At 48.9% G+C, this 27,889-nt stretch overlaps 2 protein-coding genes across 5 annotated transcripts; one reads left to right on the forward strand and one right to left on the reverse strand.

Annotated features, from left to right (window-relative positions):
- Positions 1 to 27,735, forward strand: Ciz1 (CDKN1A interacting zinc finger protein 1). 4 transcript variants are annotated; one of them, XM_045157004.1, is made up of 18 exons: positions 1 to 161; positions 662 to 777; positions 844 to 961; positions 1,173 to 1,288; positions 3,873 to 3,944; positions 5,666 to 5,892; positions 8,674 to 8,767; positions 8,913 to 9,021; positions 12,032 to 12,441; positions 12,683 to 12,804; positions 13,549 to 13,749; positions 18,400 to 18,524; positions 23,737 to 23,824; positions 24,421 to 24,534; positions 24,651 to 24,797; positions 26,712 to 26,781; positions 26,960 to 27,081; positions 27,368 to 27,735. In XM_045157004.1, exons 3-18 carry the CDS (start codon positions 849 to 851, stop codon positions 27,602 to 27,604), a joined length of 2,367 nt encoding a protein of 788 aa, XP_045012939.1. In that variant the 5' UTR covers positions 1 to 161; positions 662 to 777; positions 844 to 848; the 3' UTR covers positions 27,605 to 27,735. The 4 variants fall into 4 exon arrangements, with proteins under 4 accessions (XP_045012939.1, XP_004671722.2, XP_045012941.1 ...); XM_004671665.2 differs by lacking the exon at positions 662 to 777; XM_045157006.1 differs by lacking the exon at positions 662 to 777 and having other exon boundaries at positions 8,937 to 9,021.
- LOC123462864 (NHP2-like protein 1) lies at positions 21,284 to 21,754 on the reverse strand. The gene has a single exon (XM_045157012.1). It carries the CDS (start codon positions 21,668 to 21,670, stop codon positions 21,284 to 21,286), a length of 387 nt encoding a protein of 128 aa, XP_045012947.1. The 5' UTR covers positions 21,671 to 21,754.
- Positions 27,736 to 27,889: the final 154 nt, after the last annotated feature.

The raw sequence follows: 27,889 nt of genomic DNA on the forward strand, positions 1-27,889 counted from the left end.
CGTCCAGGCCCAGCCGAGCTGCGGGGAGCCCCTGAGCCCGCGAGCCCCAGGCGCCAGGTCCGCGCTAGGCTTTCGCGCCTCCCACCTTGGTGGGGACACAAAATTGTTCGGAGGCGCGGGAGCAGCCTGCGCGGTGCCCGCCGCCAAAGACGCACAGGGAGGTGAGGTGGGGTGGGCCGGGAGAGGGTGGACTGCAAGGGTCAGTGGCGACTTGCATGGAGGCTGCAGGCTTCGTGGGCAGGCGGGGTTGCTGCGGGGGGGAGGGTCTAATGCATAATGTCTGGCCTTTCTGTGGGGGAAAAGAGTGGGAAAACGGAGAGCTTAGTGGAGGGGTGCGGCTGGGGGTGTGTGTGTAGGTGTATAACAGTGAGGGAAGTTTTCCCCTCCAGGGTTCATGGAAGAAAGTGAAAGGCTAGGGGTGGGTGCAGATGTTATTGACACAACTTGGGGAAAAGGTGGCAGAACCAAAAGAGAGCGAGCGAGCGAGCGAGAGGTGTGAGTGGGGAGGGGCTTGGTGTCAGGAAGTTATTAGTAGCGAGAACGGCAGAAGGTGGAGGTGGGGAGGTGTATTTGGGTTGGAAGGATGAAGCCGTCAGCACTAAAGAGAGGGGTCCTAGGCTGGGAATCTGAAAGGCCAGGGCTTGGTTGGATCCTCTTGCAGGATTGGCAGCTGGCCTGCAAGGACTGGAAGCACCTGGGCGAATGCAGCATGCTCTGGGCCAGGGCTGGGGCTGTTCTTGTGCAGTTCGGCTGCAGTGTTTGTAGCTGTAGACTGGGGTAGGTGGCCTTGGAGGGGAGGGGTGTTGGACCGTTACCTTGGCCTTACCCCCTTTCTTCCCTCAGCCACCATGTTCAACCAGCAACAGCAGCAGCAATTACAGCAGCTGCAGCAGCAATTGCAGCTCCAGCAGCTGCTCCAGCAATCCCCCCCACAGGCCTCATTGCCCATGCCTGTCAGTCGGTGAGTTTTCCAGGTGCTCGAATCTGACAGTTCCATGTCTTGGAATGGCAACCTCAGTCCTTTCTCCCACTGGCATCCTTGTTTGAGTTCCTCCCCCTAGGCGACCCTCTAGCTGTCCTACAGGGGCCACACAAAGCAGGTGAGGGATCTCATGGAGGATGGAGGCTCTGGCTTTCCCAATAACCTTCTCACACCTCCTCCCATCACACAGAGGCTTCCCCCAGCAGTCACCCCAGCAGCAGCTTCTGAATCTCCAGGGCACCCCCTCGGTCTCCCTGCTCAATGGCTCCATGCTGCAAAGGGCTTTGCTTCTTCAGCAGTTGCAAGGTATGACGAATTTGCATCCTACGTTCTTGCCAGCTCCTAGCAGCCCCATTGCATTCAATCTCACCAGACCCACACCGAAACCCTGAGAACAACCTGGCTTACAGATAGGGACACTGGGGCTCCAGGAAGTCAGAGTCCCTAAGCTCCTCAGCTGAATGCAGAGCTCAGTTTACTTAATTCAGCACACCTCACTTGAGTGTAGATTAGATGATATTGAGGGCTGGGGAGATGGCTCCGCAGTTAAAGGCACTTGCTTGCAAAGTCCGCTGGTCTGGGTTTGATGCCCATTTAAAGCCAGATACACAAAGTGGTGCATGCATCTGGAATTCATTTGCAGTGGCAAGAGGACCTGGTATACCTAATACTCTCTCTCTAATAAATATAATAAAAATAGCTGGGTGTGTTGGTGCACATCTTTAATCCCAGCACTTGGGAGGCAGAAGTAGGGTAATTGCTGTGAGTTCAAGGCTAGCCTGGAACTACATAGTGAATTCCAGGTCAGTCTGGGATAGAGCAAGACCCCTACCTCAAAAAAAAAAAAAGAAAAAAGAAAAAAAAGAAAGAAAGAAAAGAAGCCAGGCATGGTGGCACAAACCTTTAATTCCAGCACTCAGTAGGAGGATCACAGTGAGTTTGAGGCCACCCTGAGACTACATAGTGAATTCCAGGTCAGCCTGGGCTAGAGTGAGATCCTACCTCAAAAAAACAAAAATAGCTGGGCGTGGTGGCGCATGCCTTTAATCCCAGCACTTGGGAGCAGGAGAATCACCATGAGTTCAAGGCCACCCTGAGGCTATAGAGTTAATTCCAGGTCAGCCTGGACCAGAGTGAGACCCTACCCGAAAAAACAAACAAACACAAAAAAATAGAGCTGGGCGTGGTGGCACCCACCTTTAATCCCAGCACTTGGGAGGCATAGGTAGGAGGATCACCATGAGTTCGAGGCCACCCTGAGACTACATAGTGAATTCCTGGTCAGCCTGGGCCAGAGTGAGACCTTACCTCAAAAAAAAAAAAAAAAAAAAAAAAGAGTGATAGGAAAACACCTCCCAACGAAAGTAATTGATATTTTGGTGTTTTTCCTCCATTTTTCCCCCTAGGCACAAGCTTGGGGAGCTGTTTATAATTATTGTGATTAATATAAACAAGAGGTATTTTCTAAAAAATTAGAAAAAATTGTGTGTGTGTGTGTGTGTGTGTGTACACGCATGTGCATTCCTGGGCAGAGAAAGGCCAGGCACTTTTGGTGTCTGGCTTTATGTAGGCACTGGGAAATAGAACCCTGGCCAGCCATCTTTGTAGGCATGTGCCTTTAACTGCTGAGCCATCTCCTCTGTCCTGTTTCTTTTCACTGACTTGACCATCAGGGTCACTTTCATTAGGATTTCAAGTCTCTGTTAGGAGTTAAGGGTTGTTTTTTTGTTTTTTTTTTTTTCCCCTCCAGTGCAAGTTTTGTGTGTGTATATGTGTGTGTGTGTGTGTGTGTGTGTGTGTGTGTGTTTAGCTGTTTTTGTTTGTTTGTTTGCTTGCTTGCTTGCTTTGGTTTGCTTGAGACAGGGTCTCATTCTTAAACCCAGGGGATCCTAGAAGTCACTGTGTAGCCCAGGCTGGTCTTGAACTTGTGGCAATACTCCTTCCTCAGCTCCTGAGTTCTGGGATTACAGTTGTGAGCCACCATGCCTGACGAGTACTAGGGTTTTTTCTTTCTTTTTTTTTTTTTTTAAAAATATTTATTTATTTAAAAAAGTGTGTGTGAGAGAGACAGAGACAGAGATAGAGACAGAGAGAATGGGCATGCCAGGGCCTCCAGCCACAGCAAACCAACTCCAGACACATGTGCCACCTTGTGCATCTGGCTTATGTGGGTCCTGGAGAATCAAACTAAGGTCCTTTGGCTTTGCAAGCAAATGCTAAGCCATCTGTCCAGCCTGGATTTTTTTCTTTTTCTTTTACTTTCTTTTTAAAATATATTTTCTTAAGATTTATTTTTTATTTACTTATTTATTAGAGACAGGGAGAGAGAGAGCACAGGTGCACCAGGGCCTCAAGCCACCGCAAGCAAACTCCAGACACATGCACCACCATGTGCATCTGGCTTGTGAGGGACCTGGAGAATCGAACCTGGGTCCTTAGGCTTTGCAGGCATGCTCCTTAACTGCTAAGCCATCTCTAGCCCTCTTTTTTTTTTTTTTTTGGAGACAAGGTCTTATGTAGCAGACTATCCTCAAACTCAAACTTACTACGAAGTGGAGGCTGGCCTTAAACTCTGATCCTCCTGCCTCTACCTTGTAAATGCTGGAATTCCAGGCTTGCCTCACAGTGTCCTCACCTTATTGCTCAGATTATTCTTAATAGTTTCTAACATTTTACTGGATGGATGTGCCCTTGTTTAGCTAAACCTTTTAAATAGTGTAGCTATTTTTTTTCCTTTTCCCCTTTTTCTTTGCTGTTTTAAATAATATTAGGATGAACATAAAATTTGAGATTATTTTCTTGAATTCCTAAAGTAGAATGAGTGGATCTAGGGATGGGCGATGGATGGTCTACAGCTCTTGATAAGTGTTACCAAATTGCTTTCCTAAAGGACTGGACCAGTTTGCAATGCCACCAGCCATGTATGACGGTGCCGGCCTCACCATGCCTACGGCAATGTTGGGTATTATATGATTTTTTATATATATATAAATAAAATGTATATGTACATATAACTTACTAAGTTGGTTGGCAAAAAGTGATGTCATTAATGTTCTAAGTCACATTTCTAAGTGCAGTTGAACATATTTTTATTCATCTGTTAAACATTTGTATTTATTTTTGTGACTTGCCCATGTCCTGTGTCCATTTCTTTTTCTTTCTTTTTTTTTTTTTTGTTTCCATTTTTCTTTGAGGGTGTTCCATCTTCTGTCGTGTTTTGGGGAGCTAGTTGGCTCTGTGCACTTATGTACATCTGTATTGGTTGTGCATTAATGTTGATCCACAATGTTATCAGGCATATTAATAAATCTCATTGAAGCCTCATGAGACAAGCACGATGTTATCCCCATTTTACAGATGAGGCTAAGAAAGGGGAACTGACTTGTTCAAGGTCACAGAGATAGTGCTGTAGAATCTGGGTTGGAACCCAGTGCTCATGGCACAGCTGACCCATTCCTTTAATCCCTCTGCTTCCTGCCTTAGCATCAGGGCAAGAGTTCCAATTGTTTCCAGGCCTAAAACTTTTTTTCAGGCTCTGTGCCTCCCCTGGGGGCAGATCTGAGCCAGAAGAGATGCCATCTGGAATCAGACGAGGACATGATGTGGCTGGCTCTGGCATAGAAACCTGTAGGGACATAGAGGGTCTGGGAATGTCTCCTAGAGAAGGGAGGGAAAACCCCTAAGGGGAGATCAGCAGGGTGTGCGGGTGTGGACAAACAAAACTGCATCTCCAGAAGCCCAGGGGCAGGGTGCTTGAAGGACTGCGCAGGGCCTGGGGCCTGGCGTGTGATGAGGCATGGGAAGGGAGACTGTCAGGAAAGGAAGTTGGGGAGGTGGGAAGGGCCAGAACTTGGACTAGAAGGAATGGACCTCATTGCCGAGCTGTTGGGAGGTATGAAAGCGTCTGGGCATGGGGCAGGATGAGGTCAGAACGTGGTTTTTGAAAGATCCTGGTTGCTGGACTGAAATACAGGCAGAGGCTGAAGTGGCTTTGAAGGAGGGAGATGCAGAGGGGAAGCCAGTCTGGGAAGGGGCATAGGGAGTAGAGTTAGGATTTGGTGGATGGGGATACGGCAAGGAAGAACAAGCAGGAAGATCCCCAGAACACTGGCTGTGGTCAGTGGGTGGGTGGCAATGTCCTACAGAGACACCTCCATGCCCCTGCCCCTGACAATCTACGTCCCTGTTTCGTGTCTCCATTTTGTCATTGGTAAAGGCATGGTCACATCTACCCTGATGCCTGGGCCTGGCAGCCAGGGCGCTGGTGCGGTGATGAGAGTACCTGGGACTTAGTAGGTCTTTGATGGAGAGAAGCTGGTGGAGAGCAAAGTGCCTTGTGACTCCAGGAACCGGAATCTGTCTGTCTGTCCAGTGGGTGGCGGGCTGGGTCTCTCCTGTACCTAAGGGATAGTCTACCTAGGGCATGCCTGAGGGTGAGCACGGCTGCTGGGTGCTCGTGGGAAGAAAGGCAGCCTCCACCACTAGCTGGAAGCAGAAGGGCAGTGATAAGTCCTTTCCTGCCCTTTCCCACCCTGGGCCTCAGTCTTGCCTTCCCTTCTTTCCTCTGGCGACCCTGGGTGGGAAGGGTCCTTGGTGTTCCCATGATGCTTAGGAGAGCTGACCCCTGACCCTGGCCCCAACGACCCAATCGTAGCGTGACCCTTCTCTTCCTCTTGCGTGCAGGTGGCCTCCGCACCTACAACATGGCAACCCCGAGCCTAGCAGCTCCCAGCCTTACACCACCGCAGTTGACCCCTCCAAATCTGCAACAGTTCTTCCCCCAGGCCACTCGCCAGTCCTTGCTGGGCCCCCCACCTGTTGGAGTCCCTATGAACCCTTCCCAACTTAACCACTCAGGGAGGAACCCGCAGAAGCAAGCCCGAGCCTTTCCCACCATCCCCAGTCGCAAGGTGAGTAGGGCTAGAGGAATGGAAGAGGGGACACCCACCTGCTTGTAATCACCCCGGGCCTTTGTACCTCCCTGTGCTTATCTGTAAAATGAAGGTAGGCGTTGCGCTTGTCTAACATTGCCGGCCAGTTCAATCTGACTTCCAGTCTTGTAGGGTAAAAACCAGGTAGAGATGTGAGTCATCGACTGAGTCCCTCACTCAGTGTTAGTGTCTGGGGGTCTGGCAAGAGCTGGAGTGATGCTGCAAGCGGCCCCTGGGGGCTTTTCAAGGTGTCTACGAACTGTATGGAGCCTTGTGCCCCTTGAGCAAACATCTGTAAGCTCTTGGTCAGTAGCACAGATGGCTCATCTGGCCTGGCTGTCCTGTGAGTCTTAGGAGAGCTATTAATACAAAAACACTCAAGCGGGCTGGAAGGATGGATGGCTTAGCGGTTAAGGCGTTTGTCTGCAGAGCCAAAGGACCCAGGTTCGATGCCCCAGGACCCACGTCAGCCAGATGCACAAGGGGGAGCATGTCTGGAGTTCGTTTGCAGTGTCTGGAGGCCCTGGCACACTCATTCTTTCTTTGTGTCAAATAAATAAATAAATAAATATTTAGAAAACACTCAAGAAACTAAGGCTAGAAAGTTGGGGGTGGGACGACGGCTCAATAGTTAAAGGAGCTTTGTTACAAAGCCTGCCAGCCTGGGTTTAATTCCTGAGCCACTTACACAGCTGGAAGCAAAAAGTGAGGCAAGTGTTTGGTGTTCATTTGCAATGACAAGAGGTCCTGACATGCCCTTCCCCCATAAACAAATAACTAAATAATTTTTTTTTTTAGAGAGAGCCTCACTCTAGCCCAGGCTGACCTGGAATTCACTATGTAGTCTCAGGGTGGCCTTGAACTCTCGGCAGTCCTCTTATCTCTGCCTCCTGAGTGCTGGGATCAAAGGTGTGCTCCACCATGCCCAGAGAACAATTTATTATTCTTTTTTTTAGGCAAGCCCAACAGACAGACTGGCTTTTTTTTTTTTTTTGGAGAGAGAGCAGGGTGGGAGGGGGCACAGAGAGAATTGGCACACCAGGGCCTTCAGCCACTGTAATCAAACTCCAGACATGTGCGCCACCTTGTGTGTGGCTTTGTGTCCTTGTGTCACTTTGTGCATCTGGCTTACATGAGACCTACAGAGTTGAACATGAGTCCTTAGGCTTCATCATAACTGCTAAGCCATCTCTCCAGACCCTGGCAAATAATTTTTAAAAACAATTTATTTGAAAGAGGGAGAGACTGTGTGTGTCTAAGAGGCAACTAGAAGCTGGGCGTGGTGGTGCACGCCTTTCATCCCAGCAGAGGTGGGAGGATCACTGTGAGTTCGAGGCCACCCTGAGACTACATAGTGAATTCCAGGTCAGCCTGGGCTAGAGTGAGGCCCTACCTTGAAAAAAAAAAAAAAAAAAAAACCAAAAAAAAAAAACAACAACAAAGCAGCTGGAGAGAGAATGGGCATACCAGGGTCTCTAGCCACTGCAAATGAACTCTGACTCATGCGTCACCTTGTGCATCTGGCCTTACATGGGTCCTGAGAAATCATACCTGGGTCCTTAGGCTTTGCAGACAAATGCCTTAACTGAGCCATCTCTCCAGCTCCATAAATAAATTTTTAAAAATTATTTTTATTTATTTATTTGAGAGAAGCAGAGAGAGAGAGAAAATGGGCACACCAGGGCCTCCACCCACTGCAAATGAACTCCAGATACACATGCCACCTTGTGTATCTGGCTTACGTGGGTGCTAGGGAATTGAACTTATGTCCTCTGGCTTTGCAGGCAAGGGCTTTAGCTGCTAATCCATCTCTCTAGCCTCCAGTAGTAATTGTAATTTATTTATTTATATGTTTTTCAAGGTAGGACCTCACTGTAGCCCAGGCTGACCTGGAACTTTCTGTAGTCCCTGGCTGGCCTTAACACACAGTGATCCTACTACCTCTGCCTCCCAAGTGCTAGGATTAAAGATGTGTAACACCATGCTTGGTGCCAATAATAATTTATATTTATTTATTTAATTTGTTTAAGAGACAGAAAGAGGCAGACAGAGAGAGAGATAGAGAAAATGAATGGGTGCACCAGGGCCTCTAGCCATTGCAAATGAACTCCAGATGCACACATCACTTTGCGTATCTGTCTTTATGTGGGTACTGGGAAATTGAACTCAAGTTGTTAGGCATTGTAGGCAAGAGCCTTAACAAGTGCCGTAACTGAGCCATCTCTCCAGTCCCCCAGTAGTAATTTGTAAAAGTGCCTTTTGGGTTCTGGGTGTAGTTTGGGGGACTTGACCAGAGAGGGAGCCAGTGAGGGTGCCCAGAGAGAAGCAGATGCTTGAGGGCAGAGCTGTAACCGGGTCATCAGGAAAGGCTGAGGTGGGCAGAGGCCTGGGGTAGGCAAGGTAGGAGGGGAGGGAAATTCCATGGAGGTTCTACAGGAGGCTGACGGCGGGTTTAAGCCTGAAAGAGACCAGACACATGGTCAAATGTGCACTTTGGAAGGCTATGGAGAAGGAGGTGGAGAGTCCGGATGACCAGTGGGCCCAGGATAAAGTTTTGTGTCTTTCCAGCTTAGGTTTGTGTAGCAGTCAGCTAGGTGGGGCCCCAGACATGACTTTTGGGGTGTCTCAGATCATCTGCTTCCCAGCTTTGCAGTCAGGCCCACCAGGGGTCCTCTCAACCTCTTCATTTCCTGGGGACAGTGGTGGCTATATTGTATATGTGGGTGGCCTATGTCCTGAGTGGTTTCTGAAAGGAAGCAGGACTCTTCTTCCCAGACGGTGCCTGAGGAAGACGGCACAGACCCCTCAGGGGGGTCTGAGGACATTGCAGAGCCCCGAATGGACACACGTGATGGTGAGGGAACTGAGGTCTGCTGCCCTTCATGGGGGACATGGGCTGTGGTAGTGATGCAAGCTGATATGGGAGCCGGGAATTTGGTGACAGGTGATCCAGGGCTGTCTCCTGGGGCCCTGTGTTCCCTCACCTTCCTCCACTGTAGACCAGAATTTACCTATCTGCCCAGATGGCATCGTGAGCAAGACGTATACCTCAGTGCCTAATCCCGAACCTTGTGAGGAGTCCGAACCACCAGCCAAGAGATGGAAGAGGTGAGTGATGCTGGCTCAGGGGCTGTGGACTCACTTCTGAAAGGGCGTTGGTGTCTAATTTAACTCCTGTGTCTGCCTAGTGAGGCTCTAGGCAGACCTTGGGGTCTTTGCTGAGGTTAAGCCACCAGGAGTCCAGGCTGGGTAGCCAGGATGGAGGGTGAAATTGCAAGCCTGGACCTTGCAGAGTGGGTAGAAGACGGCGTCATTACAGGACTAAATTGGAACATTGGGGGCGGGTACTCTGTTGTTCCCATTCTGTTTTTGTGAAACTGAAGCTCAGACAGCCAGATTTTGCCCATATCCCTCATTGTAAGTGGGAGAGAGAGGATTGGAAACTGGGTCCAGGCCCCTCTTTTTCTCTCCCCTCCCCTCCTCCTTTCCTTCCTCCCTCCCTCCCTTCCTTCTCTCTCTCTCTCTCTCTTTCTCTCTCTTTTTTTGCTTGTTTGGTTTTTCAGGGTAGGGTCTCACTCTGGTCCAGGCTGACCTGGAATTCACTCTATAGTCTCAGGGTGGCTTCGAACTCACTGTGATCCTCCTACCTCTGCCTCCAGAGGGCTGGGATTAAAGGTGTGTGCTACCACGCCCATCTTCTTTCTCTCTTTTTCTTTTTTCTTTTCTTTTTTTTTTTTCTTTTTTTGTGGGACTGAGGATTTGCTAGGCATATGTTGTACTGCTAAGCTATATCCCCAACTCTTTTTACTTTTTAATAAACATTCACTTTTGGGCTGGAGGGATGCTTAGCAGTTAAGGTGTTTGCCTGCAAAGCCAAAGGACCCAGGTTTGATTCCCCAGGACCCATGTTAGCCAGATGCACAAGGGACACACATGTCTGGAGTTTGTTTGCAGTGGCTGGAGGCTCTGGTGTGCCCATTCTGTCTCTCTCTCCTTCTTTCTCTGTTAAATAAATAAAAATAAAACCTAAAAAAATTCATTTTTTTAGAAGTGGATTCTCACTCTCGTCCAGGCTGACTCTTCCCTTTCCTTCTCCCTCCCTCCTTCTTTCTCCCTTTTCTTTTCCTTTTCCCTCCTTTCTCCCTTCTCACCCTTCTTCTTCCTCCTTCCTTCTTTCTTTCTTTCCCTTTCTTTTTTTTCTGAGACTGGAGATTGAACTCATGCTAAACAAGTGTACTACTGCTAAACTATATCCCCAACCCTTTTTTTCTTTGTTTTAAAATTTTATTTTATTTTAATGTTTAATTTTTTTGTTTTGTTTTTGTTTTTGAGGGTCTCACTGTAGCCCAGGCTGACCTGGAATTCACTCTGTATTCTCAGGGTGGTCTTGAACTCATGGCAATCCCTCCTACCTCTGCCTCCCAAGGCTGGGATTAAAGGTGTGCATCACCATGCCTGGCTATTTTTAAATTTTTTTAAGATTGATTTTTACTTATTTGAGACACACACAGAGACAGAGGGAGAGGAAGGAAGGAGGGAGAATGAGCACACCAGGACCTCTAGCCACTGCAAGTGAACTCCAGATACATGTGCCACCATGTGCATCTGGCTTACATGGGACCTGGAGAATTGAACCTTGGGCCGTTAGACTTCACAGGCATGTGCCTTAACTGCTAAGCTATCTCTCCAGCCTAATTTTATTTTTTTATTTTAATTTTAGAAAGCTAGAGAGAGACAGACAGAGAGGTAGAGAGAGCCAGGATACAGAATTGGCATGCCAGGGCCTCAGCCACTGAAATTGAACACCAGAAGCTTGCACCACTTAGTGGGAATATGTGACCTGGCACTTGCCTCACCTTTGTGCATCTGGCTTATGTGGGATCTGGAGAGTTGAACATGGGTCCTTAGGCTTCGCAGACAAGCACCTTAGCCACTAAGCCATCTCTCCATCCCTCTTTTTACTTTTAAAAAAAAAAATATTTTATTTATTTGAGAGAGAGAGGCAGACAGAGATAGAGAATGGACATGCCAGGGCCTCCTAGCCACTGCAAACAAACTCCAGATACATGTGCCGTCTTGTGCACCTAGCTTTCCATGGGTACTGAGGAATCAAACCTGGGTCATTTGGCTTTGCAGGAAAGAGCCTTAACCACTAAACCATTTCTCCAACCTCCTCTTTTTACTTTTTAATAAATATTTGTTTCTTTCAAGGTAGGTTCTCACTCTAACCCAGGCTGACTTTGTAACTCGCTCTGTAGTCCCAGGCTGGCCTGAACTTCACAACAGTGTTCCTACCTCTGCCTTCCAAGTGCCAGGGTCAAATGTGTGCAGTAGCACACCCAGCTTTTCAATATTTCTATTTATTTGTGTGTGTGTGTGTACGCAGACATACATGTGTATGGACCCGCCTGGATCTCTTGCCACTGCAAATAAATGCCAGATGCTTGCCCCACATTTTGTATCTGGCTTTATGTGGGTGTTGGGGAATTGAAACCCGTGGCCAGCAAACTTTGTAAGGAAGTGCCTTTAACTGCTGAGTCATTATCTAGCCCCTTCTTTTTTCTTTCCTTCCTTCTTTCTTTCTTTATTTATTTAAATTTATTTGAGAGCGACAGAGAAAGAGGCAGATAGAGAGAGAGAATCGGCATGCCAGGGCCCCCAGCCACTGCATATGAACTCCAGACACGTGCACTCCCTTGTGCATCTGGCTAATGTGGGTCCTGGGGAATCGAGCCTCGAACTGGGGTCCTTAGGCTTCACAGGCAAGCACTTAACCACTAAGTCATCTCACCCGTCCCTTTCTTTATTTTTCAAGGCATGGTCTTATTCTGTCTAGGCTGACCTCACTCTATAGATCCAGGCTGGCCTCGAACTCTTGGTGTCCTCCACTCTCAGCCTCCCAAATGCTGGGATTAAAGGCATGTGCTGCCAAACCCAGTTCTTGCTTTTTATTTGGAGGCAGGGTCTCACCAAGTTGCCCAGAGTGACCTTGAACTCACTGTAGTCCAGGCAGGCTTTGAACTTGTGCTCCTCTTGCCTCGCCCTCCCCAGTAGCTGGGATGACAGGCCTGGACCATGGGTCTGGCTTGTCTTGGCATTTCTTGGGATTCTTTCTTAGCTCAGAGGAGTCCACACAAAAGGGGCTTCCAGGGCAGCCGCAGGCCAAGGCCCAGCCACAGACCCGGATGACAGTACCGAAGCAGACACAGACGCCGGAGATGCTGCCAGAGCCGCCCAGAGCCCAAGCACTGCCGTGTGTCCAGCCCCAGGTGCAGCCACAGATGCCTACGGCGGACACTCAGGTGCAAAACAAGCTGCAGAAGCAGGTCCAGACACAGACTTATCCACAGGTATACACCCAAGCACAGCCACAGGAACAGCCCTCGGGACAGGTGCCAGAGCAGCCACTGGGGCAGACCCAGCCCCAGGGCCAGTTGCAGGAATCAGTGCCCACACCAGAGCAAGAGCCCGTTGCAGCTCAGGCCACAGAACTGGAGACACCACCTCACATTGCAGAAGCTGGGGAAGGTAAGTGTGGGCTCGCAAGCTAGTGTGGTGATGGGCCAGCTCTGTCTGGACTTTCTTTCCTCTCCTTTGGCATTGTCCAGGCTTGCCTGGCTACTACTGGGGACCAAGAGCTGGGCCCAGAGCCCAGGTCTGTAGCTGTCTCTGCCTGAGACATCAGGTCCTGGCTGTGGGCAAAGAAGGGCAGCTCTTGGGGCCCCGGAGACAGACACGTGCTGGGAAAAGAGCACACTTGTTGTTTCAGGCCTGGAAGAGGCCTCACTGGAGCCAGTGAGTGACCAGGTCAGCGAGGACACGAGCCAGGAGGAGTCATCTGGTGGCCTGGATGTGGGAGAATGTGAAAAAAGAGCAAGAGAGATGCTTGGGGTACGTAGAAGGTTGTAAACAGGGCCTGGTGACATGGTGGACTCTCTGCCCCAGGGCACATTGGGACATCTTGTACTTTCTCATCTTGTGGAAGGGACAGCAGCCCTGTGCTAGGCGGAGTGGGAAGGTCGTGCAGTCTTTCCTGTGTATGAAACTTCCTTTCTGGCTTGGTCATCCCCAAACTAGAAATTCTTCTTAGCTCTGTGATGTCACTTTAGTAGACAAAGCCATGTAGAAGCCTCCCTGTGGGACTTGGGTTCCACCTCTGCCTTTAGTATAACTGTAGGCAGGCCCCTCCCCTTCTCAGGTGTCACTTTATGCATCTGTCTGTCATGTGAGGGGTGGCATGGGTTAGACTTAATTATGCAGATCTGCTGGGCATGGTGGCGCACGCCTTTAATCTCAGCACTCAGGAGACAGAGGTAGGAGGATCACTGTGAGTTTGAGGCTAGCCTGAGACTTACATAGTGAATTCCAAGTCAGCCTGGGCTAGAGCGAGATCCTACATCAAAAAAAAAAAAAAAAAAAAGTAAAAATAAAAGATTTATGCAGATCTGAATTCAAGTCTCGGCTACAGCACATTCTAACTGTGTGTGAGAGCTTGGGCAGTCACCTACAGACCACAGCCCAATTGTCCCTACCAGGTGGTTCTGATATGGGACAGTGTTCACAGATGTTTCCTGCTGAGGCTAGCCTACCATATGTATTCAGATGGTAGAAGCTGTGCCCTTGCTTCTGCTGCAGATGTGGGGTGCTGGGGGCTCCCTGAAGGTCACCATCTTGCAGAGCAGCAACAGCCGGGCTTTTAACACTGCAACCCCCCTCACGCCTGGACCGCGACCTGGTGACTCTGCGCCTGCCACCCCTGCCGCCGCCAGCATGCTCTCCAAGCAGCCCCTGCAGTTCTTCTGTTATATCTGCAAAGCCAGCTGCAGCAGCCAGCAGGTACTCGGGGCCGACCGGGGGAGAGGCCGAAGGTCTGCAGGGAGGCTGGGCCTGCCTTCGTCATGCTGTCCACGGGCTGTGCAGGCCCGAGGCCCCAAGCAGCTGTCCATCTGCTTAGAAACATTTCTTTCTTCCTTCCCTCCCCTCCCTCCTTCCCTTCCTTTCTTTTTAGAGTGTGTGTTACAGTGTGTATACATCTGTGTGCCCTGTGGAGCCCCATGTGTTTGTCTGTGACATAGGGCACTCCCTGCTATGGCCCGAACCAAATACTGGGTGTCCTGCTTCATCAACCCATTCTTTTCTTTTTAATATTTCTTTTAATTTTTTTGTTTATTCTTATTTATTTGGGAGTGACAGAGAGAAAGAGGCAAAGAGAGAAAGAGAGAGGATGGGCACGCCAGGGCCTCCAGCTATTATTGCAAACGAACTCTAGACGTGCGCGCCCCCTTGTGCATCTGGCTAACATGGGTCCTGGGGAGTCGAGCCTCGAACAGGGGGTCCTTAGGCTTCACAGGCAAGCGCTTAACCGCTAAGCTATCTCTCCAGCCCAATCAGTTTGGGCCAGAGTCTCTTTGGGTGGTTCCCTGGTCTCTTTGCGCCCTTCTGTGGGACTGGGGTTACAGATGCGTGCGGCCATGCCCAGCTCTCACGTGGGATCTGGAGATTAGAATTTGGGTGATCTCAGCCCCCTCATGTTCTCATGCTTGCACAGGAAGTGCACTTAACCATTGAACCATCTCTCCAATGAAACCCCACTTCTTTTTAAAAATTTACTTATTTATGTGTGTGTGTGAGAGAGAGAATAGACACATCAGGGCCTCTAGCCGGTGCATATGAACTCCAGATGCATGTACTACCATGTGCATCTGGCTTCTGTGGGTTCCGAGGAATTGAAACTGGGTCCTTAGTCTTCACAAACAAATGCCTTAACAGCAAAGCCATCTCCTTAGCCCTATTTTAATATATTATTTATTTAGTTATTATTTGACAGAGAACAAGGGAGAGAGAGTGAGAAAATGGGCACACCAGGGCCTCCAGCCACTACAAATGAACTCCAGACACCTTTGTGCATCTGGCTAATGTAGGTCCTAGGGAATTGGACCTGAGTCCTTTGGCTTTGCAGGCAAACTACTGAGCCAGCCTTCCAGCCCTATTTAACTTTTTTTAAACTTATTCATTTAATTTAAAAATGTAATTTGTTTATTTGTTGGGGGAGCATAGAAATGCACTCACACAAGGTCTCTTATCACTGCAAAGGAATGCCTGTTTGGTTTTACATGAGCCACTGGGGAAATAAACCCAGTCTGGCTGGCTTTGCCATCAAGTGACTTTTGTAATTACTGAGTCATCTTGTCCCCAGAAACATTTCTTCTTCTTTCTTCTCCCTTCTTTCCTCCTACTTCTTTTAAAAATATTTTTACTTAATTGCAAACAGAAAGAGGTACAGAGAAGAGAGACAAAGAGAGATTAGGTGCACCAGGGCCTCCAGTCACTGCAAATGAGCTCCAGATGCACGTACCACTTTGCACATCAGCGTGTGGGAACTGAGGGATTGAACCTGGATTGTTAGGCTCTGCAGGCAAATGCTTTAACTGCTGAGCCATCTCTCCAGCCCCTTTCTTTTTTTAAAAAAGATTTTTATTTAGTTATTTGAGAGTTAAGAGAAGGAAAGAGGCAGACAGAGAGGAGGAGTGGGTGTGAGCGCACCAGGGCCTCCTGCCACTGCGAACAAACTGCAGATGCGTGCACTGTTTTATGCATCTGGTTTTATGTGGGTACTGGAGAATTGAACCTTGGCCATCAGGCTTTGCAAGGAAGTTCTTGGGTCTTGCTCTTGCCTGGGCTGGCTTGGAATTCACTATGTAGTCCAGGCTGGTTTCAAACTCACAGTGATCCTCCTACCTCTGCCTCCTGAGTGCTGGGATTAATGGCATGTGCCACCACATGTAGTTTCAGAAACATTTCTTGATCAGCTGAGCTGAGCAGTAGGGTTTTATTATTATTTTTGCTTTTGTTTTTGTTTTTTTGAGGTAGGGTCTCACTCCAGCTCAGGCTGACCTGGAATTCACTATGTAGTCTCAGGATGGCCTGGAACTCACGACAGTTCTACCCCTGCCTCCCAAGTGCTGGGATTAAAGGCGTGCACCACCATGCCTGACTAGCAGTAGGTTTTTAAGTTCAGGCTCTCCTGGTTTCGATTTGCTTGGACCAGCTACAGAGGCCTTAAAAATAAATCCTGGGCTGGAGAGATGGCTTAGTGGTTAAGCGCTTGTCTGTGAAGCCTAAGGACCCTGTTTTAAGGCTGGATTCCCCAGGACCCATGTTAGCCATATGCACAAGGGGGCGCACATGCGTCTGGAGTTTGTTGGCAGCGGCTGGGGGCCCTGGCGTGCCCATTCTCTCTCTCTGCCTCTTTCTTTCTCTCACTCTCAAATAAATCAATAAAAATAAACAACAACAAAAAAATGTAAAAAGTAAATCCTATTCCTGAGCCTGTGTCCTCTTACAATGAAGAAATGCTTAGAAGCCATCTTGCTGTAGGGCTCTGGTAGTTCAACAACTTGGCATTGCAGTCCCGCACCCAGGCCTGATCTAAGTGAGTATATAATTCATTACAGTAGCATCAGTGGCACAAGCCTGCTGCTTCAGCAACTTTGGAGGCTGAGGCAGGAGAATCAAAAGTTCAAGGCCAAACTGGTCAACTTTCCTAGATCCTATTTCAAAAAGTGGAGGAAAAAAAAGTGGGCTGGAGAAATGGCTTAGTGGTTCTTTCTCCTTGTTTTTTCAGCGGCCCCAGCACATGAAATAGCAGCCCCTCACAGACGCCTGCGTCAGGCGCATGCAAGCAGTGCAACATGGTCAAGCACAAACACGGGACACAGAACATGGGATGGGGAACACGCTGGGGTGATGGGACCTTAGAGAGGGGCCAGTCCCTCCCCCCCAACACCCTCAGGGGCAGGACAGGAAAAATAAGATTCGTACTTATTGTAAAATGCCAGTGCCCATTTGCTGGGTACTCCCCCCCTTCCGTGTTCTACTCTCTAGATCTCACTTAAGCCAGGTGTACAAAAGTGAGGCAGGGGCAAGGTCACACATACCCACAAGGTGGCGCAAGTGTCTGGCGTTCAATTGCGGTGCCTGAGGCCCTGGTGTGCCAACTCTTTCTCTCTTTCTCTGTCTCTCTTGCTGTCTCTAAAATAATTTTTAAAAAGTAAAAAAAAAAAAAAAAGGGCTGGAGAAATGGTTGAGTGGTTAAGATGCTTGCCTGCAAAGCATATGGACCCAGGTTCAATTCTCCAGGTCCCATGTAAGCCAGATGCACATGTAGCACATGCATCTGGAGTTCCTTTGCAGTGGCTGGAGGCCCTGGAGTGCCTCTTCTTTCTCTCTCTCTCTCTGTCTCTACTAAAATAAATAAATAAATAAAACTTAAAAAGGGGGGTACAGTTCAGTGGTAGAACTCTCACCTTTCATGGAGCTGTAGGTTGAATTCTCAGTACTAGAAAAAAATGGCAGTTTTGGCCAAGTGCAGTGATGCGTGACTGCAGTAGTTCCCGTTGCTTGGAGTGAGGAGTAGGGACCGGAGGCGGGAGGATCACTTGAGCCAGGAAGTTGAGACCTATCTGAGCACTATAGCAAGAACCCGCGTTAAGGGGTTGGAGAGATGGCTCAGCAGTTAAGGCACATGCCTGCAAAGCCTAACAACCCAGGTTCAATTCCCAGTACCCAGGTAAAGCTAGATACACAAGGTGGTGCATGTGTCTGGAGCTAGTTTGCAGTGGCTTAAAGCCCAGGAGTACCCATTCTTTCTCTCCCTGCTTGCAAATATATATCCATATGTATTATTTATTTATTTATTTATTTAAGGACCCAGAGCGGAGCATGATGGCACACACCTTTCTTAATTCTAGTACTTAGGCAGAGGTAGGAGGATTACCTTAAGTATGAGGCCAGCCTGAGACTACATCGTAAATTCCAGGTCAGCCTGGGCTAGAGAGAGACCCTGCCTTGAAAAACAAAAAACTCATATTTAAAAAACAGTGTCCTGGGAGGCAGAGGTGGGAGGATCACTATGAGTTCAAGGCCAGCCTAAGACTACACAGCAAAATTCAGGTCAGCCTGGGCTAGAGCAAGACCCTACCTCAAAAAACAAACAAAAAAAAAAAAAACCAAAAAAACCAAACCAATAAACAGTGTTCTTATATTACTGCTACCTACATTTTTTTTTTTTTTAAGGTAGTGTCTCAGTCTAGCTCAGGCTGACTTGGAATTTACTATGTAGTCTCAAGGCGTCCTTGCACTCACAGCAGTCCTCCTACCTCTGCCTCCCAAGTGCTGGGATCAAAGGCATGCACCACTATGCCCAGCCCTACTTACTTTTAGCTCTGTGACACTGGGCCTGGCCTGAACCGAGCCATGGGGACCTAAGTTAACCAGAGCTTTCCTTACGTGTGAGACATACACTTGCCAGGAGGGGCAGAAGCTCTGGCTTCTCTGCCTCAGTTTATCATCTCTGCTCTGTCCCACACCTGGTCAGGTAAGAGAACTAGACTTTCAGACATGCAGGGTGGCCTTGAAGCTTAGGCTACAGTTGTCCTTCCCTGGGGCCCATGCCTCATGGCCACTCCTGGCTCCCTCATGCTGCAGGAATTCCAGGACCACCTGTCGGAGGCTCAGCACCAGCAGCGGCTAGGGGAAATGCAGCACTCGAACCAGGCCTGCTTGCTGTCCCTGCTGCCCATGCCCCGGGATGTGCTGGAGAGGGAGGCTGAGTGAGTGGGGGCTGATGGAGGCTGGGGGCTGGGGGTGGTCAGTCACCAAGCCCCATATGTGCCCTCTGCGAGGTCTGCCTGGGGTTGAAGCATTACCCTCTGCCCCATAAACTCTGGACCTCAGTTTCCCCATTCTGTTAAATGGCCTGGTGAGGAGTATGTTGACAGTTTCATAAGGTACCTTTCAGACAGACAGGGTGTGCCCTTACTGTGGAAGGGAGGTGGGTTGTGGCATCGAACGTTGCTCCTTTGGGACATGTGCTGACCCCAACTAAAGGGACTCAAGTGTGAAGATAGGTCATCTTGCGACCCAAGGTTAGAACTTCCCTGAGTCTCCCTTCCACTGCCATGGGTGAAGGAGTGGTCTGAAATGCCTGCCCTCCTGGAGTCTGGGACTAGAACTAGAATGCCTGGTGGGAAAGTAGAGGAGCTGACCGGTCCCAGTGGGCTGTGACAGGCCCACAGGGCTGTGGGTGTCATTGGAAAATGAGGACGTATTGGCTGTAGTGCCAGGACATGCATGTGTTGTGTTCTGGGCCAGCCGCCTCAGCTCCAGAACTCCCAGGCTGACCTGGAATTCACCACGTAGTTTCAGGGTGCCCTCGAACTCACGGCAACCCTTCTACCTTGGTCTCCCGAGTGCTGGGACTAAAGGTGTGCACCACCATGCCCAACTCAACTCCTAGCTTTTTAGGCGAATCCAGAGACCTCGAGGACATGGGAAATGTCATAGTCTCAAAAACATCAACAATGAAGCCAGGTGCGGTGATGCATACCTGTGCTCCTGGTATTTGGGAGGCTGAGGCAGGACCAAGAATTTGAGGTCAGCCTGGGCTACACAGTAAGACCTTGTATAAAGTTTTTTTTTCACAGCAAGGTCTCTAGCCCAGGCTGACCTGGAACTCACTCTGTAGCTCAGGCTGGCCTTGAACTCAGGGTGATCCTCCTACCTCAGCCTCCCAAACTGGGATTAAAAGGATTAAAGGTGTGCACCACTATGCCTACCATAAGATTTTTTATTTATTTGTTTGTTTAAGGCAGAGTTATACTGGGTAGGCCAAGATGACCTTAAACATGTATTTGTGCTTCCCAAGTGTTTTTTTTTTTTTTTTTTTTTTTTAAAAACCAACTTATTTGGGGGCCTGGAGAGATGGCTTAGTGGTTAAGGCATTTGTTTGCAAAGCCAAAGAACTCAGGTTCAACTTGCCAGGACCCACATAAGCCAGATGCACAAGGGGGCACATGTATCTGGAGTTCGTTTGCAGTGGCTGGAGGCCCAGGCATACCCATTCTCTCCCTTCCTACCTGCCTGTTTTTGTATCTCTCTCTCAAAAATAAATAAAAACAAAATTTTGTTTTAATCCCAGCACTTGGGAGGCAGAGGTAGGAGGATCACCTTGAGTCCAAGGCCACACTGAGACTACATAGTGCATTCGAAGTCAGCCTGAGCTACAGTGAGATCCTACCTCAAAAAACCAAAAAAAAAAAAAAAAAATTATTTGTATTTACTTATTAGAGAGAGAGGGAGAGAATGGGTGTGCCAGGGCCCTAGCCACTACAAACAAACTCCAGATGCATGCGCCACCATGTGCATCTGGCTAATATGAGACTTGGAGAATTGAACCTGGGTTTGCAGCCATGTACCTTAACCACTAAACCATCTCTCCAGCCCCCAAGTGTTGGATTTTAAGAGTGTGCTACCATGCCTGATGAAGTGTTTATTATATTATTTATACAACTGCTTCCTTCTGTATTCTTTTATGATTTTTAAATTTTTTTTGTGTGCGTGTGTGCGTGCGTGCGTGCGTGCGTGTCCACACCAGGTTCTCCTGCTACTGAAAACAAATGCCTGGGGCTGGCTTTACATGGCTGGCTGGGGAATTGAACCCGGGCTGGCAGGCTTTGCAAGCAAGCACCTTTAACAACCGAGCCATCTCCTCAGCCCAATCTTTATGATTTCTGACTTTGATGTTCTATAGGCAGAGGTCTTCCCCAACCTGGGGTCATGTAAATTCATGCAAATATTTACCTTCTATTTATTTACTTTTGTGTATCTATATGTGCATGGTGTATGTATGTGTGTTTGTACGCATGCGTGTGCGTGTGGAAGCCAACAGTTGTCATTGGGCGTGTTCCTCTATCACTGTCCTTTTTAGTTCACTCAGGCAGACTGTCTCACATGAGCCCTGAGCTCACTGATGTAGGCAGTCTAGCTAGCCAGCTGTCCAGGGATCCCTGTTCCTGCCTCCTCCCAAGCGCTGGGATTACAAGCAGCCACCACTCCTACATGGCATTTGCATGGTTGCTGTGATCTGAGCTCTAAATCTCACAGTTGTCTGCCAAGTACTTATCCCAGCCCCTATTTTTTTTCCTATTTATTTATTTTCATTTTTTAAATTTTTATTTATTTATTTGAGAGTGACAGAGAAAGAAAGAGGCAGAGAGAGAGAGAAAGAATGGGCGTGCCAGGGCCTCCAGCCACTGCAAACGAACTCCAGATGCATGCACCCCCTTGTGCAAATGGCTAACGTGGGTCCTGGAGAATCGTGCCTCGAACTGGGGTCCTTAGGCTTTACAGGCAAGTGTTTAACCACTAAGCCATCTCTCCAGCCCTATTTATTTTCTTTCTTTCTTTCTTTCTTTTTTTTTTTTACTGTAGTACAGTATTTTATAAGAGAGGGGCTGAAAATACTATATGCTAACACAGACAATATGATACACAAGGGGGAGGGTGTCAGGGAATGGCTAAGGCCACAAGTTTAGACCAAGAGCCTTTCAATAGAATGCTGAATGGACTGGATCTGCTGCTTGAGCTGAGAGCCTTCTTTGATGGTGACAGAACAGGCAATGACAGGCCTGGAGACCCCACAGGCCTGCCCTAGGGCCTGCTTGGAACACGCAAACACATAGGGGACATTCTTGTCTTCACACAGAAGTGGGAGGTGCAGGATGATCTCCAAGGGCTCAGCATCTGCTGCCATCACGCTGAACTCAGAGATGCCCCTGTTCAGTGTTTTGGTGGCCTCTTTGGCTCCTTTCCGAAGCTGTTTGTAGTTACACGATTGCTGAACAAGGTCCAGTAGTTTCTTGGTGAGGTGGGCGTCTGCCAGGGGATAGGCCTTTGGATTAACATCAGCCGCTGTCATGGCTGCGATCGCCGGCCTCGCCACCACACCAGCGCAGACTACCGCCAGGAGAAGCCTAAACGCCGCACTGATGAAAAGGAGCAGAAGTCGCCGAGCGCCTATTTTCATTTTTTTTTTTAATTTTTATTTATTTATTTGAGAGCGACAGACACAGAGAGAAAGACAGATAGAGGGAGAGAGAGAATGGGCGCGCCAGGGCTTCCAGCCTCTGCAAACGAACTCCAGACACGTGCGCCCCCTTGTGCATCTGACTAACGTGGGACCTGGGGAACCGAGCCTCGAACCGGGGTCCTTAGGCTTCACAGGCAAGCGCTTAACCGCTAAGCCATCTCTCCAGCCCGCCTATTTTCATTTTTAATTTAATTTTTTTATTAACAACTTCCATGATTGCAGACAATATCCCATGGTAATGCCCTCCCTCCCCCCACTTTCCCCTTTGAAACTCCATTCTCCATCATGTCCCCTCCCCCTCTCAATCACTTTTATTTTGATGTCATGCTCTTGTCCTCCCATTATGATGGTCTTGTGTAGGTAGTGTCAGCACTGTTAGGTCATGGATATCCAGGCCATTTTGTGTCTGAAGGAGCACAAAATGGCGCATGCATCTGGAGTTCCTTTGCAGTGGTTGGAGACCCTGGTGCACCCATTCTCTCTGTCTGTCTCTTCTCTCACTCGCTCTCTTTCTCTCTCTGCTTGCAAATAAATAAAATTAAATTTAAAAAAGGGAAAAAAAATAAACCAGAAAGCTGGGCATGGTGGCGCACACCTTTAATCCCAGCACTTGGGAGGCAGAGGTAGGAGGATCGCTGTGAGTTTGAGGCCACCCTGAGACTACAGATGAATTCCAGGTCTGAGCTAGAGTGAGACCTTACCTTGAAAAACAAACAAACAAAAAAGGGCTATTCTGTAAGTGGATAGCAAATTGGCTTGATATTCATCGGGTAATCTATGCTTAAAAAATATACTTTCGAGCTGGAGAAATGGCTTCGCAGTTAAAGCATTTCCCTGCAAGGCCAAAGGACCCAGGTTCAATTCCCCAGGACCCATTAAAGTCAGATGCACAAAGTGACACATGCATCTGAAGTTCCTTTGCAATGGCTGGAGGTCCTGGCACACCCATTCTCTCTGTCTGTCTCTCTTTTTCTCTCTCATAAATAAATAAGTAAAATATTTTTAAAAACTTTTATTTATGAGAGAGAAAGAGGCAGAGAGAAAGAGAGAAAGAGAGAGAGGGAGATACACCCATTATGGGCACTCCAGGGCCTCCTGTCATAGCAAATGAACTCCAGTTGCATGTGCCACTTGTGTGTCTGGCTTTACATGGGTACTGGGAACTCCAACCTGGGCCTTAAGACTTTGAAAGCAAGTGCTTTTAACCACTGAGCCATCTCTCCAGCCCCTAGAATTTATTTTGAAACAAGGTGGGAAATAGCTGGACATGGCGATGCATACCTTTAATCGTATAGCACTTAGTAGGCAGAAGTAGGAGGATTGCCCTGAGTTCAAGGCCATCCTGACACTACCAGGTCAGCCTGGGCTAGTGGGAGATCCTACCTCAAAAAAACAAAAAACAAACAAAAGTAATAATAATACGGCGGGGAGTTGAAGCAGAGGCTATTCTTTTTTTTTTCGAGGTAGGGTCTCACTCTGGCTCAGGCTGACCTGGAATTAACTATATAGTCTCAGGGTGGCCTCGAACTCACGGCAATCCTCCTAATTCTGCCTCCCGAGTGCTGGGATTAAAGACGTGCGCCACCACACCCAGCAAGCAGAGGCTATTCTGAGGCTGAGGAGATGGGTAACCTGCTGAGCCATCCCCCAGTCCTAGAATTGCATTCCACATAGGGGGTATTCTAAGGGGGATATAGTGTACATTGCTTTTTGTTGTTTTGTTTTGTTTCAGGTAGAGTCTCACCCTAGCCCAGGCTGACCTGGAATTCACTCTGTAGTCTCAGGGTGGCCTCGAACTCACGACAATCCTCCTACCTCTGTCTCCCGAGCGCTGAGATTCAAAGTGTGCACCACCACACCCTGGCACACTGCTCATTTTGCTTGTCATTATTCAGAGACCCTCCACTGAGGCGCTGGTGCAACACCTGCCAGGTGTACTACATGGGAGACCTGATTCAGCACCGCAGGACACAGGAGCACAAGGTAGGAGGGCCATCACATGCTGTGAAGGTGCCTACCTGTTCTTGCTCCAAGCCTTGTTGGGCGTGGTGGCACACGCCTTTAATCCCAGCACTTGGGAGGCTGAGGTAGGAACATCACTGAGTTTGAGGCTACCAATGCCTGATTGGTCTGGACTATAGTGAGACCCTACCTCCCCCCCCAAAAAAAATCAACTATCTCCAAGTCTGGTGGCAGACAGGGCAGGAATGGGAGGTGAAGGGCTTTGTCTCTGTGTGACCATCACTCACGTGCAGCTTCTGATGGGACAGTCATGCTTCTCTTGGGCTTTACATTTCCAGTCTGTGCAGTGTGGCACTAACTCACCCTGATGCTCAGGCACATATGGGGTGCCATTGATGACTGTCCTCCCTCCTGTCCTGTCTCTGTTGCCCCCCACCCCACTGTCTCATGAAGAGATGTGTTTTCACATGGCTCAGTGTAGCAGCAGAGCCAGGCTGGTTGCCTACAGATAGATTGCTGGGCCTGCAATGAGAAGCAAGGTCCTGCTGGCTGCTGGTCAGGCGGCTTGCCCCTGGAGACACTCCCTGATGCTGAGTAGCCTCCATTCTCTTCCCCAGATGGCCAAACAGTCCCTACGACCCTTCTGCACTATATGCAACCGCTACTTCAAGACCCCCCGCAAGTTTGTGGAGCATGTGAAATCTCAGGGACATAAGGACAAGGCCAAGGAGGTGAGCCCAGCTACCTTAGGGGACATGAGCTGCTTGAGGGATTGGGATCCTCAGAGCTATATGGCCTCCCAGCTGCCCAGAGCATACCTAAGCCCCTCACCCATGTCTTTTGGCAGTTGAAGACGCTCGAGAAGGAGACAGCCAGCCCAGATGAGGACCACTTCATCACAGTGGATGCTGTTGGTTGTTTTGAGGGTGATGAAAATGAGGACGAGGATGAGGATGAAGAAGAGATTGAGGTGGAGGAGGAGTTTTGCAAGCAGGTGTGTTAATTGGAGGATGCCTGGAGCCCAGAGGGGCCCTTACCTTCCTCCTGGGGCCCAGGCCCTGGGCTGGCATTTGTAGGCACTAATGCATGCTTGAGTTTATTATTAATGTAGACTGTGTCACATGTGACCATGGAAATAAGCATCAGATGACTATCCAAAAAGACAGAGAGGGGGCTGGAGAAACGGCGCAGTGGTTAAGGCATTTGCCTGCAAAGCCTAAGGACCTAGGTTCAATTCCTCAGTACCCACATAAAGCCAGACGCACAAAGTGATACAGGCATCTAGAGTTCATTTGCAGTGGCTAGAGACCCTGGCCTATCCATTTTCCTCTTCTCTCTCAGTCTCTCCTCGATCTCTCCTTGCAAATAAAAACAAAATGCTGGAATTTCAAAATGGATAAAATTGGGGGAAAAATTTAAAAAGACATAGCAGAAATGCAAGCAACAAACTCTCTGAAGTCACATGAGACTTTGTGTGCGGTTTCTCGTGCTATGTCTGGACGAAATACAAGAAATGTAGATGAATTGGGGTGGGGGAAGGCATAGAGGACTGGGAATACAGCCTAGTGATAAGACACTTGCCTAATGTGCACAAGGCCCTACCTCCAGTCCCAAGTACTAAAAAGAAAAAAAGAAAGTCGTGGAGGTGACATGGTATAATGTTAGCATGCCTGTAATCCCAGCATTGAAGCAGGAAGAGTATACATTTCAGGCCAGCCTGCATTGCATTACAAGACCCTGTCTCAAAAAGGGGGCAGGGCACACAGTAGGGAGTTGGCCCAGTGGTTAAAGGTGCTTGATTGTACAACCTACCAGTCTGGGTTCAATTCCCCAGTACCCAAGTAAAGTTAGATGCACAAAGTGGCACATGCATCTGAAGTTCATTTGTAGCCCTTTCCCACGCCTCCCACTCCCAGTAAAAAAAAAAAAAAAAATTAAGGCAGTAGCCAGGCAGATGAGGTGGTGCACGCCTTTAACCCCAGCACTCAGGAGGCAGAGATAAGAGGATTGCCATGAGTTCAAGGCCACCCTGAGACTATATAGTAAATTCCAAGTCAGCCTGGGCTATAGCAAGACCCTACCTTGAAACTCTAGCTTATGTGGGTCCTGGAGAATTGAACTGGGATTCCTTGGCTTTGAAGGCAAATGTCTTAACCACTAAGCCATCTCTTCAGCCCTTTTTTTAGTTTTTTTGAGGTAGGGTCTCATTGTAGCTCAGGCTGACCTGGAAGTCACTATGTAGTCTCAGGGTGACCTCGAACTCTCAGTAATCCTGCTACCTCTCTCTCCCAAGTTCTGGGATTAAAGGTATGTGCCACCATTCCTAGCTCTTTTTCCAGTTTTTTTTTTTTTTTTAAAGCTTCTTTTAGGGCTGGAGAGATGGCTTAGTGGTTAGGCACTTGCCTGCGAAGCCTAAGGACTCATGTTCAACTTGCCAAGTCCCATGTAACCCAGATGCACAATGATGCAAGCACACAAGGTCACACATGCAAAGGGGGGAGGGGCACACACACCTGCAGTTCAATTTCAGTGGCTGGAGGCCCTGGCACACAAATTCTCCCTCACATTTAAAAAAAAAAAAAAAAAGCAGTCTGTTGGGCTTGCCTCCAAAAAAAATACTTATTTTAGAAGAAAATACTTTTTAAAATATATTTATTTGAGATGGAGAAAAAAAGAAGCAGAGAGAATGGACACACCAAGGCCTCTGGCCACTGCAAACAAATTCCAGACACATGTGCCACCTTGTGCATCTGGCTCATGTGGGACCTGGGAATCGAACTAGGGTATTTAGGCTTTACAGGTAAACTCCTTAGCTGCTAAGCCATGAGTGGGCTCTCGGTTTAGCCACCCCCTACCTACATCCAGGTGGCAGTTTGGGGCCCATCTGGGCCTGTCCTTCCCTCTACAGATGAGGTCCCATGACTTATCCCGAGAGCAGTGGAAGGGCTCAGAGACTTACAACTCCAACACTGCATATGGTAAGACCTTCCACCCTGGGGCGTCCCTCCAAGAGACCCCAGCCATGACACCTGGGTATGGCCCATCTCCTTGCTCTTTTTTCTCTTCCCCCCCAGAGGGTAGGGGAGTATCTGGTTGCCCAGGGAGCACAGGTGAGGGGGGTTTGTGGGTAACCAGACCCTGCCATCTGCCCGGCAGGTGTGGACTTCCTGGTGCCTGTGATGGGCTATGTCTGCCGGGTCTGTCACAAGTTCTACGATGACAACTCAGGGGCACAGCTCTCCCATTGCAAGTCCTTGGCCCACTTTGAGAACCTGCAGGTGAGTGGACAGCCCACAACCTGTACTGCCCATGGACCCAATTTCTGTACCTTGTTCGGACTCAGCCTCAGTCCCTAGGACACCTTCTCACAGCACAGAGGGAATCGGGCTGCAAGGGGGTTGGGCTCTTCCTGCTGACAGTCGTGAGTTTTCTGGGGACCAAGCCATTGGCCCCCAGCCATGATCCAGAGAGGCTGAGAGCATCATATAGCATGTGGAGGCTGTCTTGGCCAGGGGTGCCCTAGGTAAGCGAGAGGCTCTGACCTTACTTACACCTTGTTTCCAGAAATACAAAGCAGCCAAGAGCTCTGGTCCCACCACCCGGCCCAAGGGTCGCAGGTGTGCCATCAATGCCCGCAACGCCTTGACTGCGCTGTTCACCACCAACAGGGGCAGTGGTTGCCAGCCAGCCAGCCAGTCCAGCCCTCAGGACTCAGCAAAACCCCCCGGCAAGGTGAAGCCCCAGGTCCCCAGCACCCTATGTCCCTGTCCCCCTCGGCGCTCGTCCCGTCTCAAAACCTGATAGAGGGAGCTCCAGGCACCCAAGCCTGGCCAGACTTGCTACAGCTTTCTAGGTGTGTGTGTGTGTGTGTGTGTAAATGTTCTCATGATTGGTGTTTTTACTCAAAATCCAATAAAAGAAGTTCATTTGGCTGTGCAGTTCCCACCAGCAATGTGTTGGGGTGGACCAGGGAGGGGGCAGCTCATGTGCCATCTCTCTGGGCACAGCACAGTAACAGAATGGGGAGGCCAAATGGATGATCCCACAAGAGGCAGGGACTCTGGGATCACAAGGCACTTCACCTCT

Source organism: Jaculus jaculus, chromosome 1, assembly GCF_020740685.1.
Source record: "Jaculus jaculus isolate mJacJac1 chromosome 1, mJacJac1.mat.Y.cur, whole genome shotgun sequence".
Classification (NCBI taxonomy): Eukaryota; Metazoa; Chordata; class Mammalia; order Rodentia; family Dipodidae; genus Jaculus; species Jaculus jaculus.

Bases quoted from the DNA above. Each gene is read 5' to 3' on its own strand.
- Ciz1 (XM_045157004.1), top strand. From the start codon at position 849: ATGTTCAACCAGCAACAGCAGCAGCAATTACAGCAGCTGCAGCAGCAA. The intron at 3,945-5,665 runs GTATTATATGAT...TCTTGCGTGCAG, and splicing joins CATGCCTACGGCAATGTTGG to GTGGCCTCCGCACCTACAAC. The intron at 8,768-8,912 runs GTGAGGGAACTG...CCTCCACTGTAG, and splicing joins CCGAATGGACACACGTGATG to ACCAGAATTTACCTATCTGC.
- LOC123462864 (XM_045157012.1), bottom strand. From the start codon at position 21,670: ATGACAGCGGCTGATGTTAATCCAAAGGCCTATCCCCTGGCAGACGCC.